This window comes from Sycon ciliatum, chromosome 4 (assembly GCF_964019385.1).
Source record: "Sycon ciliatum chromosome 4, ocSycCili1.1, whole genome shotgun sequence".
Classification (NCBI taxonomy): Eukaryota; Metazoa; Porifera; class Calcarea; order Leucosolenida; family Sycettidae; genus Sycon; species Sycon ciliatum.
The window spans coordinates 9,563,314-9,580,382 of NC_088646.1; the positions used below are offsets into that span (position 1 = coordinate 9,563,314).

The following is a 17,069-nucleotide window of genomic DNA, read 5'->3' on the forward strand; positions in this document are numbered from 1 at the left end:
GCCAACGCTATCGCTGTGCGCAGGATACCCTAGGCATTGATATGTCAACAGCGTTTGACTGTATAAGCAGGCCACGGCTCATCTCGGGGCTGGGATCGTTCTTGCAGCCGGATGAGATCCGAATGATCAGTTACCTCCTCCAGGATACCGTAATGCGGGTTGTACTCCCATCCGCTAAGGGCCCGTCATTTCCCACTCTTCGCAGCACACCCCAAGGTGACTTGTTGTCTCCTGTTCTTTTCATTGTGTACCTTGCTTGAGGGTGCGCTGCGTGATGTTCGTCGGCCTCTTCTTCTACCACGTCCTTCTGGTGATGTCTCCCCGGGATTACCAACTGAAACTGCCTACGCCGACGATGTGGATTTGGTGACTACTGGTGGGAGGCTGAGGACCCTCCTTCCAGCCATATCCAACAAGATCCTCGAATGGGCCGGATTTGAAAGTAAATGAGACAAAAACAGAGCACACACACATCAAGCGGCACACTGATCGCATCGAGGAGGAGTGGCGAACCACCAAGAAACTCGGGTCCCTATTAAGTATTAGGTGATGCCGAGGATAGGCTACGACTACAGCAACTGGCAACTGTTGCAATTGGTAAACTCTGGACGCTGTGGATACGTAGGTCGCTAGTTTTGGAGGATCTCCGCATCCGGCTTTATAATGCCTTTGTGTGATCCCTGTGATCTGCTACAATTGTGCAACATGGACACCAACAAAGCAGCAGCTGAGCCGTGTTGAGGCCTTCCACCGAAAACAGCTGCGGGCGCTAATCAGCATTGTTTTCCCGAATCGGATGAGGAACGAGAGGCTCTATGAGCATACCGGCGCGGTTCCTCTCGGTATGATCATCTTAAGAGCTAGGTGGAAGCTCTTTGGGCACGTCCTCCGGCTCCCGGCTGACTCCCCACCATCACTGGCCATAGGAGCGTACTTCGCAGAGCCTCGTCTAGCAGGCTGGAGGGGACGACCAAGACATACGCTGCCAATGCTACTACGAGATGATGCCAAGCGGATGGGACTTTCCTTGTCAAGCAAAGTTGATCTGGAGGTATTCCGTGCCCTTGCTGCTGACCGAAGCGGTTGGGTGGGCATCTGTGCCCGGGTGGTATCCGATTATCGGCACCCTAGCTTTTGTCTTCTTTTTCTGTACCTGTTTTGGATTTGAAGTTGGTTGTTCCAACGAGGAACACACGCCGAGTCTTGCCGAACTTGACACTTGACTGACTCACGACTGCCATCCGGAGCACACAAGGAGCACGCCGCACCTTCCACTCGGCAAACCTGCAAGAAAGCACCACTCCCTGCTCAATACACCGGCAGTGTTTCGGGGAATTCACCCCTCATCAGTGGAGCTTGAGTAGGCTGAGGAAGATTGTGCCTGAAAAGCACCACTTATATACTGCTCTCCAGGCCAAACCATCACCAGGGATACAAACTTACAGAGACGCTTTGTTTCCAGCGCGACAAACACCCCGTGACGCCCTGTTTTGGACCTTTGTATCTACATGTATTCGAAGTGCCTTATGCGAACACTTTTGGCTGGTTTGCATGATTTGCGTGCCCATTAGTGCAGGCGCTAGGCCATGCTGATGTCTACGCGAACAAGCACATAATAATAATAATAATTATGGCTTTGGTTTCCTCGCCTGTGCCAAGTGTACAATTACATTTGCAGATGACATAGCCCTGTATCATTCCCAGGCCTCAGCGGCGGAAGCATCCAGAACCCTCACTACACCACAGCTAGCGGCAACTCAGCGGCTCTGGCCGATTGGCTGAAGTCTCAAGCCTAATCTTGAACGCCGCCAAGAGCAAGGTTCTGACTATCTCTCCCCAGCAGCATGTACAGGAAGTAACAGTCAAAAGCGGCGACTGCCTCCTCCCTTCATCGTCTTCTGCACCGGCGCTACCTCGGCCTTCACCTTGACAATCGCCTACTTTTTAGCTTGGGAGTCGATGGGACACCCATGTAATTACTAAACTATTGTGGTCACCAAGGTCGGCAAGAATGATTGGCGCCTTGTTGCGCCCACGTAGTAGCTAGGACTACCGGTAATTATGTTGGTTGACAGCACTAAAAAAACACAAAAAGACACACTCGATCTCACAGAGATATCTGCAGACTATGTAGACTCGACCGGAAATGTCATGTCAGTTCTCGTACTCGATCGGAGATCTACACAGTCCAAGACTGCAAGAGTTACACGTACGTATACGTGTATCATGATGCGCGTTATTTCCGACGTGACGCGCAATTTCACGTCAAATTTGGCGTAAAACTCCAAAATTTCGACGTGAGCAGCACCATCCTTGTTCAAAATTGCAAACATTACACCAATTCTGAAGTCAACTCAAGGCCCCCGCGACTGCCCTTCTAACTACCGCCCAGTGTCTTTAACATCTATCCTAGCCAAGCTCCTGGAGGGGCTTGTGTTTTCTCGTATACATCTTTTTTTTAATGATCGTTGCCCATTCCATGTGGACCAGTTTGGCTTTCGGAAGCACCGTTCTACCGGACAGCTTCTCACCAAGGTCACGAACGACTGGCTTGTCTCGCGCGACGCTGGACTGCATACGGCGGTTGTCTGTATTGATTTGAAAAAAGCGTTCGATATGGTGAAGCATCAACAGCTTCTTCTTGCTCTCGCAGCTGTCGGTATTTCGGGAGTGGCCCTGGCCTGGTTCCGATCATACCTTTGTGCCAGACAACAGCGGGTGGTTACCCACACTGGAACATCTCCGTTGGTGGCAATCACTAGTGGCGTGCCACAGGGCACCATTCTGGGTCCGGTGCTATTTAACATATATGTACGGAAGCTCCCATTGACAGCAGAGGCCTTTTCTTGCAAGCTCCCGATGTTCGCTGACGACATGACGCTGTATGCCAGCAGACGTACACAAGCTGAGGCCGTCGCTACCGTTACTGATTCGTTATCTGCAATTTCTGTGGATCTAGACGAGCTTGGGCTGCGCATTAATACAACAAAGACTGTAACTTTGATGATTTCTAAGTCTTCTCAACCCCTCTCAACTCCAATCGTTTTTAACCAACAGCCTCTGACTCAAGTGTCTAGCACGAGAATCCTGGGAGTCATTGTAGACAGTGATGTTTCTTGGTCTGGTCACATAGACTTTATCGTTAGGAAGACTTGCACGAAAATTGGCGCTCTTCGACGGTGTTTTCGGCAACTAAGTTTGAAGGCAACACGGCAGTTTATCCTCTCGGTTATCCTGCCTGACTTATTATACTGCTGCTCTTGCTTTGCAATGAAGCTATCCGCCAAGGACCGACAGCGACTCTCGTCCGTTTATCGTCGTTCTGTACGCGCTGCTTGTGGCTCGAAACTACAAGAGGACGTCATGCCGCTGTTAGCTAGATTGTCGATTGATCCGTTTGAACATTACCTTATTCGTAGCATTGCTAAATTTATCCATGTTAATCATGTCGTTTTCCCTCTCCCAAATCTGACGGACCTTTTCCCTCAAGTTTCAACCGGCCCTAGGACAACAAGAAGCTCTTTTAATGCTGCTATTGCAATATCTAAATTCCGGACGACTGACGGTGTCAATTCCTTTTCAAATCGTGCTGCCCTGTTCTTTAATTCTTTGCCTGTGGAGTGGCGCACCCAGCACCGCACTACATTTGCTAAGCACCTTCAGACCATGCTAAAAGACGCAGCGTCTTTTCAGAAGTATTTTGATCTTCTTTTCAGCAAACTCCCTCATTGATCTGCACCGCCTGTATTGTATAACTGTGTTTACTGCGTCCCTAGTTTAAATTCGTTTTTAAAAACATCTCTTTAATTCTTGCACTATCCCATTATGACCATGCTTAAAGACGCAGCGTCTTTTCAGAAGTATTTAGATCTTCTTTTCAGCAAACGGCCTCATTGATCTGCATCGCTTGTATTGTATACCTGTGTTTACTGCTTACTGCTTACTGCTGCTTTATTGTTCCAAGTATCAGTTTAGTTTAGTTTAAATATCTCTTATTATTATTTTTTTCTCACCCCACACCCCTCTACCCTGTTATCGGCCCTCTTAAGAGTTGTGTTCATCACTGTTGAGGCTTCTGATGGAAAATAAAAGAATACTACTACTAAGGCTGCGTTCGTTTTTAGCTACCTGGTAGAGTAGAGTAGAGTCACTCTACCGATAGAGGTAGATGGTAGAGGCAAGTGTACGAACGCTGTTCTACCAGATCTAGTAGTTTACACGATGTGTACGTGAAATGTTTCTTTTTTTTATGGAGTTGTGTACAAATCCTTGATCTTGCTGGAAATCCCGTAGCTCTACCAACTTCTACCGGATTCTACCAGCTTTTTCCCGGTAGAGCCGGTAGAGGAAAGTAGAATCTACCCTTTTGAGTAGAATTTTTTTTCAAAAAACGAACACCTCTACCGAAAGAAGTAGTTTCTACCCAAACCTGTAGATCAAAAACGAACGCCCCCTAGGTCACTAGCTAGCACTCGCGTTGATTTTTCGACGTGCGAGCAAATAACGCGAGCTGAACTTTCGCGTCACGTCAGAAATTTCTAGTCACTCTTGCGGGATTCACAGAAGCTTTTTTGCGATGCGACACGCGATGCGACAGACGCGAAACCGGGAAAACCCCAAATCGCAGCCATGTCGCACCCCACGCAACAGGGCTTGAAAGTGCTACGTCACTCCATAGCAATGGCATAGCAACAATTTGAAAAATTCGAAAACTGGATCCACCTGGATCCAGTTTTTGTATGGATCCAAGCACATTTCAAGCGGTCTCACTCACAGCAAGGTGATGTTGCCAGTGAAACTGACTGATTTGGCTAGTGGGGGCGGGGTGACAACTGGTGGCGAAGTAAAAGTTGCACCTGCATACGACATGAGTGGGTTGCTATGCACCCACATACTGAGGCAATAGCAAAGTCACACCTTAGTGGATCCAAAATAGAAATCTGATGTCAATTTACTACTCCCAGGCCGTTTTTGACGTCATCACTTTCAAGCCCTACTGCCGCAACTGGGCCATCGCAGGCCATCGCAGAAGTTGAGCTTGGCTCAACTTTTGCGATGCGATGCGATGCGACAAGCGATTTGGTGTACGATTTTGACCTTTTCTACAGCAAAGTTGTACAAAGGTGCAAGAGTTGCCTATAAATTTTTACAAGTTGTGTCAAACCGCGCGAATATCATGGTGACGTACCCAAATCAGCAAAACTTTGTCGCATCGTTGACTTCTTCTGTGAATGGTATTTCGCGAGTTCGCATCGCACGCATGCATCGCAGATCGCGTCGCATCGCGTGTCGCATCGCAAAAAAGCTTCTGTGAATCCCGCTTCACAATACAACTTTCTGCGACGCGACACGCGATTTGGGACAGTTGCGACAAGAAACTGCCTGTCGCGAGCTGTCGCAACCTGTCGCAAGCTGTCGCAATGCACCTGTCGCAGAAGTTGAAGAAAGTTCAACTTTTGCGACATGCGACACGCGACATACACAAATGGAGTACAGTTTCGACCCTGGGTGCACGTGCAGTGCACGTGCATAGTGCAGCTACGTGATTTCAAAACTCCGTATGGCGGAACACAGATGCGCATGCAGTTTACGTTTACACGACAACGCTGGGGGCGAAAACGCAACGAAATCCTTTCGGATCCATGGTTCATTTACAGTCGATGCGCCAAGCCAGCTGAGTAAGAAAAAGAAAAAGGAAAAAAGGCCCAACCCTGCCCGGCCAGCTATTTGGACTTACGGGGGTCGCCATGGCAAATAATAAGTACTTCGAAGTAGTAAAAATGAGCTAGTGTGGCTGTGAAAACAGTCTATATGACAATATTCAGTCAGCCATAATGGATGCCTCCGCAGCGACCACAGCTGCAGATGACGCGACAGGAGCATGGGCAGAAAACATGGATCGGCTACCACGCACACACATTACACTGGCCCGTATTAGCGCTACGCTAAGACGACACCGGATGAACGCCATGGTGAGGGAGTAGGACTCACCGGTCTTCTCTGCAAGCAACACAGCAATTCTCTTGTACAGAGCTGACGCACACTTGCTCATGCCGCCAGTCGTAGAGAACACGGCCGGGACAAACGAGGCATGCTCTACATCACGCAAGCGCTGTTCGTACGAACGCTTCTTTGCCTTCTCATGGCGGGTGTAGGCTGCGGAGACGGAGGAGGAGCGATTTGAGGGCGCAAATGGGTTGAAAACCCTGACATCAATATATGTGCGTTCAAATCGTCCTCCCCATATCCCGTTAGCGGCCACGTCCAATCTGGCAGCATCGGCACGAATGGCAGTGCGAAGAGACAGCTGCTCACCCGACAGAGGCTCGAGGTGCGGCTCAACGGAGACATTGGTAGCTACTCTCTTCAGAAGGCCAGCTGTCACATCTCGAATTTCATTGTGGCGAATACTGGGGTACCCACCCGTTGGACAGCTCAAGGCATGGGCGATGGTGAACTGGCTCCCACAAGAGCACGCAGACGGCATGTGCGGTAGTCTCCAGTTGTAGCGGAGATGTAAACCATCCCGAAACTCCGCCTTCGCCATAGCAAAGCCATGGCGTTTCAGGGGTCGGCACGTCAACCACCCTGAGGCTCCCTTTTCTGCTGCAAGCTCAACTGTGCGCTGTTGGTCTGCACTCAGTGAAGAGCATACAGTTGCAGCGTGGGTTCGGAGAGCGTTGCGAGCTGACGTCTGAACTGCCTTCTTGGCTGCTTGTCCATCACAGATAGCATCGCCAAGCGGCATCACTTGCTGGATGATGTTTTGTTGCAGGGTTCTGGTGATTTGCTTCGATGACTGATGCTGAGAGGCCAGCTGGGTCGGGTCAATGATACCAAGGCCCCCGTAACGGCAGGGCAGGGCAAGCACAGCGCGGTCCTGCACGTGCATAGTACTACTTGTGCATGAGGATGTCGCAAACATGAAGAATATTGTGAACCGTGTGTCGCTGTCGCAGCTCGTCGCATGTGTCGCAAGTCGCATGTCGCGTCGCAGAAAGTTGTATTGTGAATCGGTGATGCGACACGCGATGCGACGCGATCTGCGACGGACGCGTGCGATGCGAACTCGCGAAATACCATTCACAGAAGAAGTCAGCGATGCGACAAATTTTTGCAAAGTCTTGCTGATTTGAGTACGTCACCATGATATTTGCGCGGTTTGGTACAACCTGTACAAATTTATAGGCAACTCTTGCAACTTTGTACAACTTTGCTGTAGAAAAGGTCAAAATCGTACGCCAAATCGCTTGTCGCATCGCATCGCATCGCAAAAGTTGAGCCAAGCTCAACTTCTGCGATGGCCTGCGATGGCCCAGTTGCGGCAGTTGCGTGGGGTGCGACATGGCTGCGATTTGGGGTTTTCCCGGTTTCGCGGCTGTCGGCTGTCGCATCGCGTGTCGCATCGCAAAAAAGCTTCTGTGAATCCCGCTCAGCATTCTCTAGACTTGTCAAGTAAAAAGCTGAGTTCTTCAAATGGGACAGTTTTATCGCTACATTTCTACTGTCTTGTTATTGCTTTCGATCAAGCAAAGAGCTAGAGTTGATTACTAGTGACTGCTGAACCATTGGCTATTTTATTCGTGGACACCGCTGTATGATCCATCCACCTGGCAAGCATGGCGAATTTTGTGAATTTGTTGTTGCTGGGCATCTTCATGAGTGCGAATGCTGCATCTGCGGCAGCGCCTGGCTGTGAGGTAGGAGATGTGGACAGCATGAGGTTTGACTGTCATCCAGAGGCAAATCCAAACGAGAGCGATTGTGTCTCGCGAGGCTGCTGCTGGAGAGGTCAGTTGAAAATTTCATAAATATTAAATTCAAGATTTTAAAAAGATTTAAAAATTTGAAAAGGCGATTAATAACCACATGCCCCTTGAGTCATTGACTATGTGCAATAGGCTGTCCCCCGTGAATTCCGCAGCAGAATATCAGAAATTCCGTGCAGAATTCTGCGGCTGAAAACAGTAAATTCTGCGCTAATTCTGCAAATCCTTCCAAATTCTGCGGCAATAATATTTTTCGCATTTTCCGGATTTATCCATGGCAAAGTTCAAGCCGCGCGAAACACAAGGCACACACACCGTACACCACGTGCAAAATCAGATGGAAAACGCGGTTTCGGTCCGTGGTGCATGCGGTGGGCGCATGCAGCCAACACGTCTCCAAAGCAACAAGGCATGTTTAGCAGTCGTGGAGAAATCACGTAGAGCGAAACCCAACAGCGCTGATTTTTATGTATGAAAATTACGTGCAGTTCCTACGTTGTTTTCATACGTAATTCCGTAGAGTGAAACCTCCCTATTATAAACCGTGGCAACCATTAGCCAAATCTAGAGCTGGAAAAGTTAGTTAGTGTTCAGCTAGGCTAAAACTTGAAAGCCAGTACATGTATAATTTAGGGGTGAAACAATTATACCGAATATTCGAGTACTCGCTCAGTTTTTTCAAAAATAATCGTACTCGGAATAAATCAGAGTACTCGTTCATACATGCCACGGTACAGTCGTCTCTCTCTAATCCGGCACTTGTTTATCCAGCACCCTTGCAAACCAGCACACTTTCTGGCAAAACGGATTTTTCCAGTTCATTTTCTACGCTTTTATCCGGCACTTGAATTCCGCCTCCAGCAGCGATTTTCTGCAACAAATCACTCAGGGTGTGGACCAGCCAGAGGACGACCACGATACCGGTACCGAGTGTGATCGCAGGCTGTGGAAGCTAAAGAAGCATGGCTTCAAGCAACCGCCCAGAATGAGCCAGGATGGGGAAAGAAAGATGGCCAACTTCAAGGACGAAGTTTTGGCAGCATATGGCAAACAAAGACCTCCCAAGCATAATATGACGCAAGAGGAACGCGACGGACTGAGAGAACTTCGTCATGACCCCAGTGTAGTGATAAAGCAATCCGACAAGAGCAAGAAGCTAGTAGCTATGAAACAGGAACTCTACCTGGAGAAGGCAGAGGCACTTCTGTCTGACAGCACTATGTACAGAAAAGTGGATCTAACTATCACTGCGTATGAGAAAGAGGTTAAATCCATACTGGAAGAGCAATGCACGAATATGGATCCTGATCTTCTGACTGCAATACTCCCTCATGACACACGATTCCCGGAACTATACGGTCTTCCAAAGGACCACAAGCAAAATTTGCCCCTCCGACCTGTTGTCTCTGCTTGTGACAGTCCAGTCACAGGAATTTCGGTGGTTCTCGAACGCATATTGCATCAACTGCTTGCATTTGTCCCATCGCACCTCATCAACACCAAAGACGCGCTAGACAATATCCGCACCATATACCCTGGCCTTAAAGCACCTGCTGGAACGATTCTGGCTACGATGGATGTGGTGGGTTTGTATCCCAGCATACCGATCGAAGAGGGCGTGAATGCCGTTAGTGACGTGCTAGAGCAACACCATAACAGAGTTGATATGCTCGGACTGAGCGTGACCCAAGTCAGGACACTACTGAAGTTTGTTCTGAGTCATAACTACTTCAGATTTGGCAGACAGATCTACCACCAGCTAGATGGGGTTGCTATGGGGAACAACCTGGCACCTCCATTTGCCATCCTGTTTATGCACACCATTGAGACACGACTTCTTCAGGACTCACCCTTCCAACCTATTCTGTTCAGACGATACATCGACGATATCATCATCCTATGGACACATGGTAGGCAGCGCCTTCTGGAGCTCATAGAAAGATTCAACGCCAGCCACGAACGTATCAAATTCACGCATGAATTAAGTTGTGACAGTGGCTGCATAGACTACATGGACGTAACGATCGCGGTTGGGCAAACCGGAGAGCTGTCATTCAAATTGTTCCAGAAGGCATGCAGTAGTGGCCTACTGGTGGATTATTCATCGGCAGTTCCTCACCACATCAAGTTAGCCGTCGCTCAATCTCAATTCCTAAGGGCACAGCGACTATCGTCTAACCCCATGATGCAAGCCGAGAGCGAACAAAAAATACACAAACAACTGCGCATAAATAACTACCCAGACAGTATCATATCGGAAGCAAGGGAAGCTGCCAGGAAACCTCGGCGTAGACGACGCGGTAATCCCCGCTCTGCCTTCCTTAAACTACCGTTCAAGTCCGATGAAGTACACCACCATGTGAACAAAGCAATACGGAAATACAAGTTGCCGGTACGTGTCGTATACGAGCACTCGGGCAGCCTCAGGCGTCAACTGTGCCGTTCGGCGCTGTTACCACCCAAGTGCGTAAACGAGCCCAACATTACTGAGAAAAGACGAAGAGGACGTCCACTAGGGCCTTGCATTACCTGTCAGTCTGGAGGCGAACGAGTATGTATGACAAAGAATGTAGTCTACGAATTGCAATGCAAATGGTGCCGGGAAACGTATGTAGGGGAGACGGAACGCTCCTTGGAAACAAGAATTCGGGAGCACAATGGCGAGGCACGCCGTCGCACTCTCGATAAGCCATGGGGTGACCACGTGCGCGACAAACATTCTGGCGAGAGTATAGCTGCTGCGGATAGTGTGTTCTCGGCTGTGTCAGTCCTGGCAAGGGCAGGCGACAGAGCAAGCAGAAAACTGCGAGAAGCTGTTGAAATCCGCAACTTGCGGCCGCAAGTAAACACTAATGCTGGCTGGGCACTACTGTGAATATATCGTATCTGGATATTAATATATCACCAATCCCTTTCGCCACCTTTGTAGCTGACACATTTAGCGCAAACACAGCACGGCACAGTATATTTGCTGCTCCTTTGTAGAGTGCACATCATTGCAAACCTGATGAGGGCTATATGCCGAAACGTTGTTTTAACTACGAAAATGTGTTCGAACGTTGCAGTGTAAATAGAAGGGAGCGAGTCCGCTCCATCTGTAATTCTGTATGAAACTGCAGGAGGCCTCACCGCTTCTAATCTCTTGGTTCTCCTCTTCTAGGAGCGAGGCGCCATGGCGATACTTGCAATGGGGGTGCAAACTCCAGAGGAGCCAGTGCCAGTTGTCGTTTCTTCTTCAATGCCGGCGGGAGCGTATCATCCCACGGTTCATCACGCAATCCGTTCGACCACCTCCAGCCTCAAGGCACAAGAGTGTTCGACAGCAAAGACGCTTCCAGTACTGTCTCCGACTTCTGAGCGACGCAATACAGGACAAGTGCGCAGAAAGGGACTTCCGTACAAGACAGTGCCGGTACTTCTGCGAACAGCTTTGGTCGTTTTCCAGGGAGGATTACGTGCGTATTCGCGCCCTGCGGCGCTGTGTGGTTACGGAGGAGCGCATCCGTACCAATGCAAGGCTTCGATGGAAGCTGTCTAGGCTTCAAGCCCAAGAAGATGCCAGGGAAGCGCATGAGGCATGTTTGCCCGCGTCGTCCTACCAGAGTGGGACAGCCCTGGGTAGTCCCGGCCGGACGGGAATGGAGCATTCTCGGCGAACGCTTGTCATGGACTCGTGTGTAACAGACAATGCCAGACGGGTATTGGAACTGGGACCCGGTTTTGTACCGTCCACGGGCAAGTTAACCAGTCGTGAGAAATCAGAAGTGGTCACCTCCGTAGAACGGATGGCCTACACTTTGAGATGGCAGCAGGCGCGGCCTCAGGGTGTGGACCAGCCAGAGGACGACCACGATACCGGTACCGAGTGTGATCGCAGGCTGTGGAAGCTAAAGAAGCATGGCTTCAAGCAACCGCCCAGAATGAGCCAGGATGGGGAAAGAAAGATGGCCAACTTCAAGGACGAAGTTTTGGCAGCATATGGCAAACAAAGACCTCCCAAGCATAATATGACGCAAGAGGAACGCGACGGACTGAGAGAACTTCGTCATGACCCCAGTGTAGTGATAAAGCAATCCGACAAGAGCAAGAAGCTAGTAGCTATGAAACAGGAACTCTACCTGGAGAAGGCAGAGGCACTTCTGTCTGACAGCACTATGTACAGAAAAGTGGATCTAACTATCACTGCGTATGAGAAAGAGGTTAAATCCATACTGGAAGAGCAATGCACGAATATGGATCCTGATCTTCTGACTGCAATACTCCCTCATGACACACGATTCCCGGAACTATACGGTCTTCCAAAGGACCACAAGCAAAATTTGCCCCTCCGACCTGTTGTCTCTGCTTGTGACAGTCCAGTCACAGGAATTTCGGTGGTTCTCGAACGCATATTGCATCAACTGCTTGCATTTGTCCCATCGCACCTCATCAACACCAAAGACGCGCTAGACAATATCCGCACCATATACCCTGGCCTTAAAGCACCTGCTGGAACGATTCTGGCTACGATGGATGTGGTGGGTTTGTATCCCAGCATACCGATCGAAGAGGGCGTGAATGCCGTTAGTGACGTGCTAGAGCAACACCATAACAGAGTTGATATGCTCGGACTGAGCGTGACCCAAGTCAGGACACTACTGAAGTTTGTTCTGAGTCATAACTACTTCAGATTTGGCAGACAGATCTACCACCAGCTAGATGGGGTTGCTATGGGGAACAACCTGGCACCTCCATTTGCCATCCTGTTTATGCACACCATTGAGACACGACTTCTTCAGGACTCACCCTTCCAACCTATTCTGTTCAGACGATACATCGACGATATCATCATCCTATGGACACATGGTAGGCAGCGCCTTCTGGAGCTCATAGAAAGATTCAACGCCAGCCACGAACGTATCAAATTCACGCATGAATTAAGTTGTGACAGTGGCTGCATAGACTACATGGACGTAACGATCGCGGTTGGGCAAACCGGAGAGCTGTCATTCAAATTGTTCCAGAAGGCATGCAGTAGTGGCCTACTGGTGGATTATTCATCGGCAGTTCCTCACCACATCAAGTTAGCCGTCGCTCAATCTCAATTCCTAAGGGCACAGCGACTATCGTCTAACCCCATGATGCAAGCCGAGAGCGAACAAAAAATACACAAACAACTGCGCATAAATAACTACCCAGACAGTATCATATCGGAAGCAAGGGAAGCTGCCAGGAAACCTCGGCGTAGACGACGCGGTAATCCCCGCTCTGCCTTCCTTAAACTACCGTTCAAGTCCGATGAAGTACACCACCATGTGAACAAAGCAATACAGAAATACAAGTTGCCGGTACGTGTCGTATACGAGCACTCGGGCAGCCTCAGGCGTCAACTGTGCCGTTCGGCGCTGTTACCACCCAAGTGCGTAAACGAGCCCAACATTACTGAGAAAAGACGAAGAGGACGTCCACTAGGGCCTTGCATTACCTGTCAGTCTGGAGGCGAACGAGTATGTATGACAAAGAATGTAGTCTACGAATTGCAATGCAAATGGTGCCGGGAAACGTATGTAGGGGAGACGGAACGCTCCTTGGAAACAAGAATTCGGGAGCACAATGGCGAGGCACGCCGTCGCACTCTCGATAAGCCATGGGGTGACCACGTGCGCGACAAACATTCTGGCGAGAGTATAGCTGCTGCGGATAGTGTGTTCTCGGCTGTGTCAGTCCTGGCAAGGGCAGGCGACAGAGCAAGCAGAAAACTGCGAGAAGCTGTTGAAATCCGCAACTTGCGGCCGCAAGTAAACACTAATGCTGGCTGGGCACTACTGTGAATATATCGTATCTGGATATTAATATATCACCAATCCCTTTCGCCACCTTTGTAGCTGACACATTTAGCGCAAACACAGCACGGCACAGTATATTTGCTGCTCCTTTGTAGAGTGCACATCATTGCAAACCTGATGAGGGCTATATGCCGAAACGTTGTTTTAACTACGAAAATGTGTTCGAACGTTGCAGTGTAAATAGAAGGGAGCGAGTCCGCTCCATCTGTAATTCTGTATGAAACTGCAGGAGGCCTCACCGCTTCAAATCACTCAAACTGTACATAATTCGATTTTCTAATCCAGCAGTTGTACATCGCATACTGTCAGGGACCATTGTAACATACACAACACATGTAACATACACTTGGGAATATCCTATGCTAGTGCATAAGATATTCCCAAGTATACAATCATGTATGTTATAGACATGCATTCCACAAAGTACTTGGCTTGACACAGAAAATCCCTACGTTTTGACGTACGACACAAACATGTATGATAGCATGTGGGCCGGGTTGGAGGGCAGGATTTGATAATCCAGCACCCTTGTTTATCCAGCAGAAAATGCCGTTGCAAAAGGTGCCGGATTAGAGAGGGACGACTGTACATGCATTTACCATAGAAATCTGCAGTTCCAGAGCAGCAGGTAGTAGATATTGTGCAAACTGTGTGGTGAACATTAGTCCATGAGTAGAGAGAGTCCAAATGCCCCACCAATCAATATACCTGAGAAAAAAAAAGACTGCCACTAGGTTCAATCAGGGTTGTATCATGTGATTTAAGGCCCTTGGTGTGGAATTTTTAGGAGATGAAGAATACTCGAATATTCGATCGGAGAAAATCAGAGTACTGTAAAAGCCATTATTCTAACGAGGCGCATATATAACGATATCCCAAAATTGACTAGTTTACGTGTACCAAATGTAACGATTCTCACTCATTCTCAACGCTCAATAGGACAGTACAGTCAGACCTCGCTTATCTGGTCCTCTTTTATCCGGATACCTCGCAATCCGGAAGAAAATAGCTGGTTACAGATTTACAGCATGTGTAATGCATCCAACATAACCGCTGTTCGGTTATCCGGTTCCCTCGCCTATCCGGATATTTTTGTGGAAAACGGATGTGTGCGGTTAAGCGAGGCCTGACTGTATATGTATCGATTTCTGTATAACGATTTCTATTTTAACCCTTTATGTACGGAAAAAATGTACGTAGACTGAATTTGATCTCGACTCTCCTCAAATTCCAAAATTCTCCGGGTCATAACTTTGGTCTCCTTTTGACGATTTTTTCAATATTGGGCTTCATGGAAAGCTCGTCGCAAGAGAAACACAATGTGCCCACACTTGCCACCAAGAAGGTCAAAACACCAGCGCTACAGCCCAGCGTCTTAGCTCCAACGCCAATATTCCGACAGAAATCGTCTTGTATCAGCCATTTCGCTCTCCTTGCTTGTAACAACTAGTGTCACTTCAAAAAATTCACAAACTGCCACGAGTCCGCTTGCCATTTTGAACGTGTTTCTACGTCACTGCATGTCCAGAATGATGGGGAAATCCCTCATTCAAATCTGCACACGCGGCTATTGAGCGACATTTGTCGTGATTTGACTTTCAAGCTTCGTAACTCTGGAGCTGCACATCAGAGCGCTTCAGCGATTGTTTCAATGGACAGCTGGCAGTTATTTCTTCGACCTACATATTTTAGTTTCTGGAAATAAGTAAAAAGAAAAAGAAATGGCTGAGTTATGATCGATTGAAATTTTGAAAAGTTTCGATCCCAGGGGATCACTTCGTTATGTATGGCTTTTACAGTACTCGAACTCGGGATCTCAACGCCAACTTTCACCCCTAATTATTGTTATACTGTAAAACCGGGAATTTTCGGTGGTGTAATATTTAATATTTTCGGTATTTCCCGAAATCAACGGTTCGGTAGCGCAAAAATTTCGGTAAACCAGTTTTCCAGAGCCAAAATGCATTTTGCACACTGTGTGGCATGGTATCGTTGAATTTTAGGTAAAAATTACCTGTACCGAAGTTACCGAAAATAAATTCCGATTTTACAGTACACTCAAACGTCTCTCATCCGGACGCCTCAGATACGGGCACGTCTCTCTACCGGGCACCTTCAGCTTGAGTTTGTATGGCAAAAATGCTTCGAATTTGGGGGTTTGAACTTTTTTTCGTATGTGCAAGTGCTTATTTGTCACTGCCAACCTGTGTAATCCACACATTTTTATCAATGGATTATTTTTGCAACCTGAACATGTGCAATATGTGCCAAATAATCTTCTTCTTCAAAAAAGAAAAAGAAAAAATACATTGTAGATGAGTTATCCTGAGATACGGGCAAACCTGAAATACGGGCAGTGCCCGGTCCCAAGGTGCCCGGATAAGAGACGTCCGAGTGTAGTTGTTTATAGTCGAACTTTCTGAAAGTCTTGGAGCGAAAGCTGATCTGTTCCCGAAAAAAGTTTCTTATCACACTGCAGTACTGGAAAAAGTACTGTTTGTAGTGGCGTAAATGTGTGTACAATTCGCTGTTTTGTCTACTTACCAGTTGTACAAAGAAGTTGTGTCATTCCATTGTTTGGCTACAACTGCCATCCAATCTAGAAACAAGTTTTCGGAATGCAAAACCTACCTGCATTCGAGTATGGCTAAGCAACTTCCGGAAATATTTGCAAAAACTGTGTATGCAATTCAGGATGCAAAACCTCTCTAAAATTATTACTCAATCTGCGGACAGAACTGTTTTATCCTTTGTGGACGAATCTACAATTACTATATATTTTTCTTCAGACTTTTCCCCGTTTGCGTCTTTCCCTCAAACCAGTGAACAATAAGAATAATTATTCCCGTAGCTATGCAGAAGACGTTACTTCAGTAACGTCTGGCGCTAGCCAGGGTCCACACAGCTTTAATTTGGTGTTTGTTTGTGTGTTTGTTTGTTTGTGTCACGCCTGGCGCTATCCCGTATCTGTCCCGTACTGTACCGTACCAGCAAAGACAGCTGGCCACAATATTTTTGTTTGTTTGTGCCATCGACATGTCTGGCGCTATCCCGTACCTGTCCCGTACCATCAAGAGTACGGTACCATGAAGGGAATGAGTATATATGCGAAGTGTATCGGGGGAATGCATTCAGTGCAGTAACATTTTGTGTGGATTTGTGTGCGAGGCCGAGATCCCACTAGCAGGCTGGCTGGGCCGCCTGTCGACCAGCCCGGGAATCGCATGTACGCCGATACCATAATAATTATAACGTATATACAGTCATGTAGATGTATAGCAGGGAGTCATAATATGTAAACGACTCCCTGCTGTATGGGGAGATTTTCTGGAAAAAAATACGAAGTAGGGAGACGAGTAAATGCAATCAGAATGGATGTTAGTTGCCGTCAGTATAGTAATGATAAGAAGAAGAACGCCCGTGATCGGCAGAGTCAGCGCCGGTCCCAGGAAACGTCAGGACAGACATCCCGTCC

General features: G+C 48.1%; 1 protein-coding gene across 1 annotated transcript in view; it reads left to right on the top strand.

Annotated features, from left to right (window-relative positions):
• The first annotated feature begins 7,440 nt into the window (after window positions 1-7,440).
• The window catches only part of LOC135814361 (lysosomal alpha-glucosidase-like), a 41,116-nt gene continuing 31,487 nt past the window's right edge, over window positions 7,441-17,069 (top strand). The window contains exon 1 of the mRNA XM_065327473.1: window positions 7,441-7,791. Within this exon, the coding sequence (XP_065183545.1) occupies window positions 7,620-7,791 (172 nt within the window). The 5' untranslated portion in view covers window positions 7,441-7,619. The remainder of the gene's footprint in view (window positions 7,792-17,069) is intronic.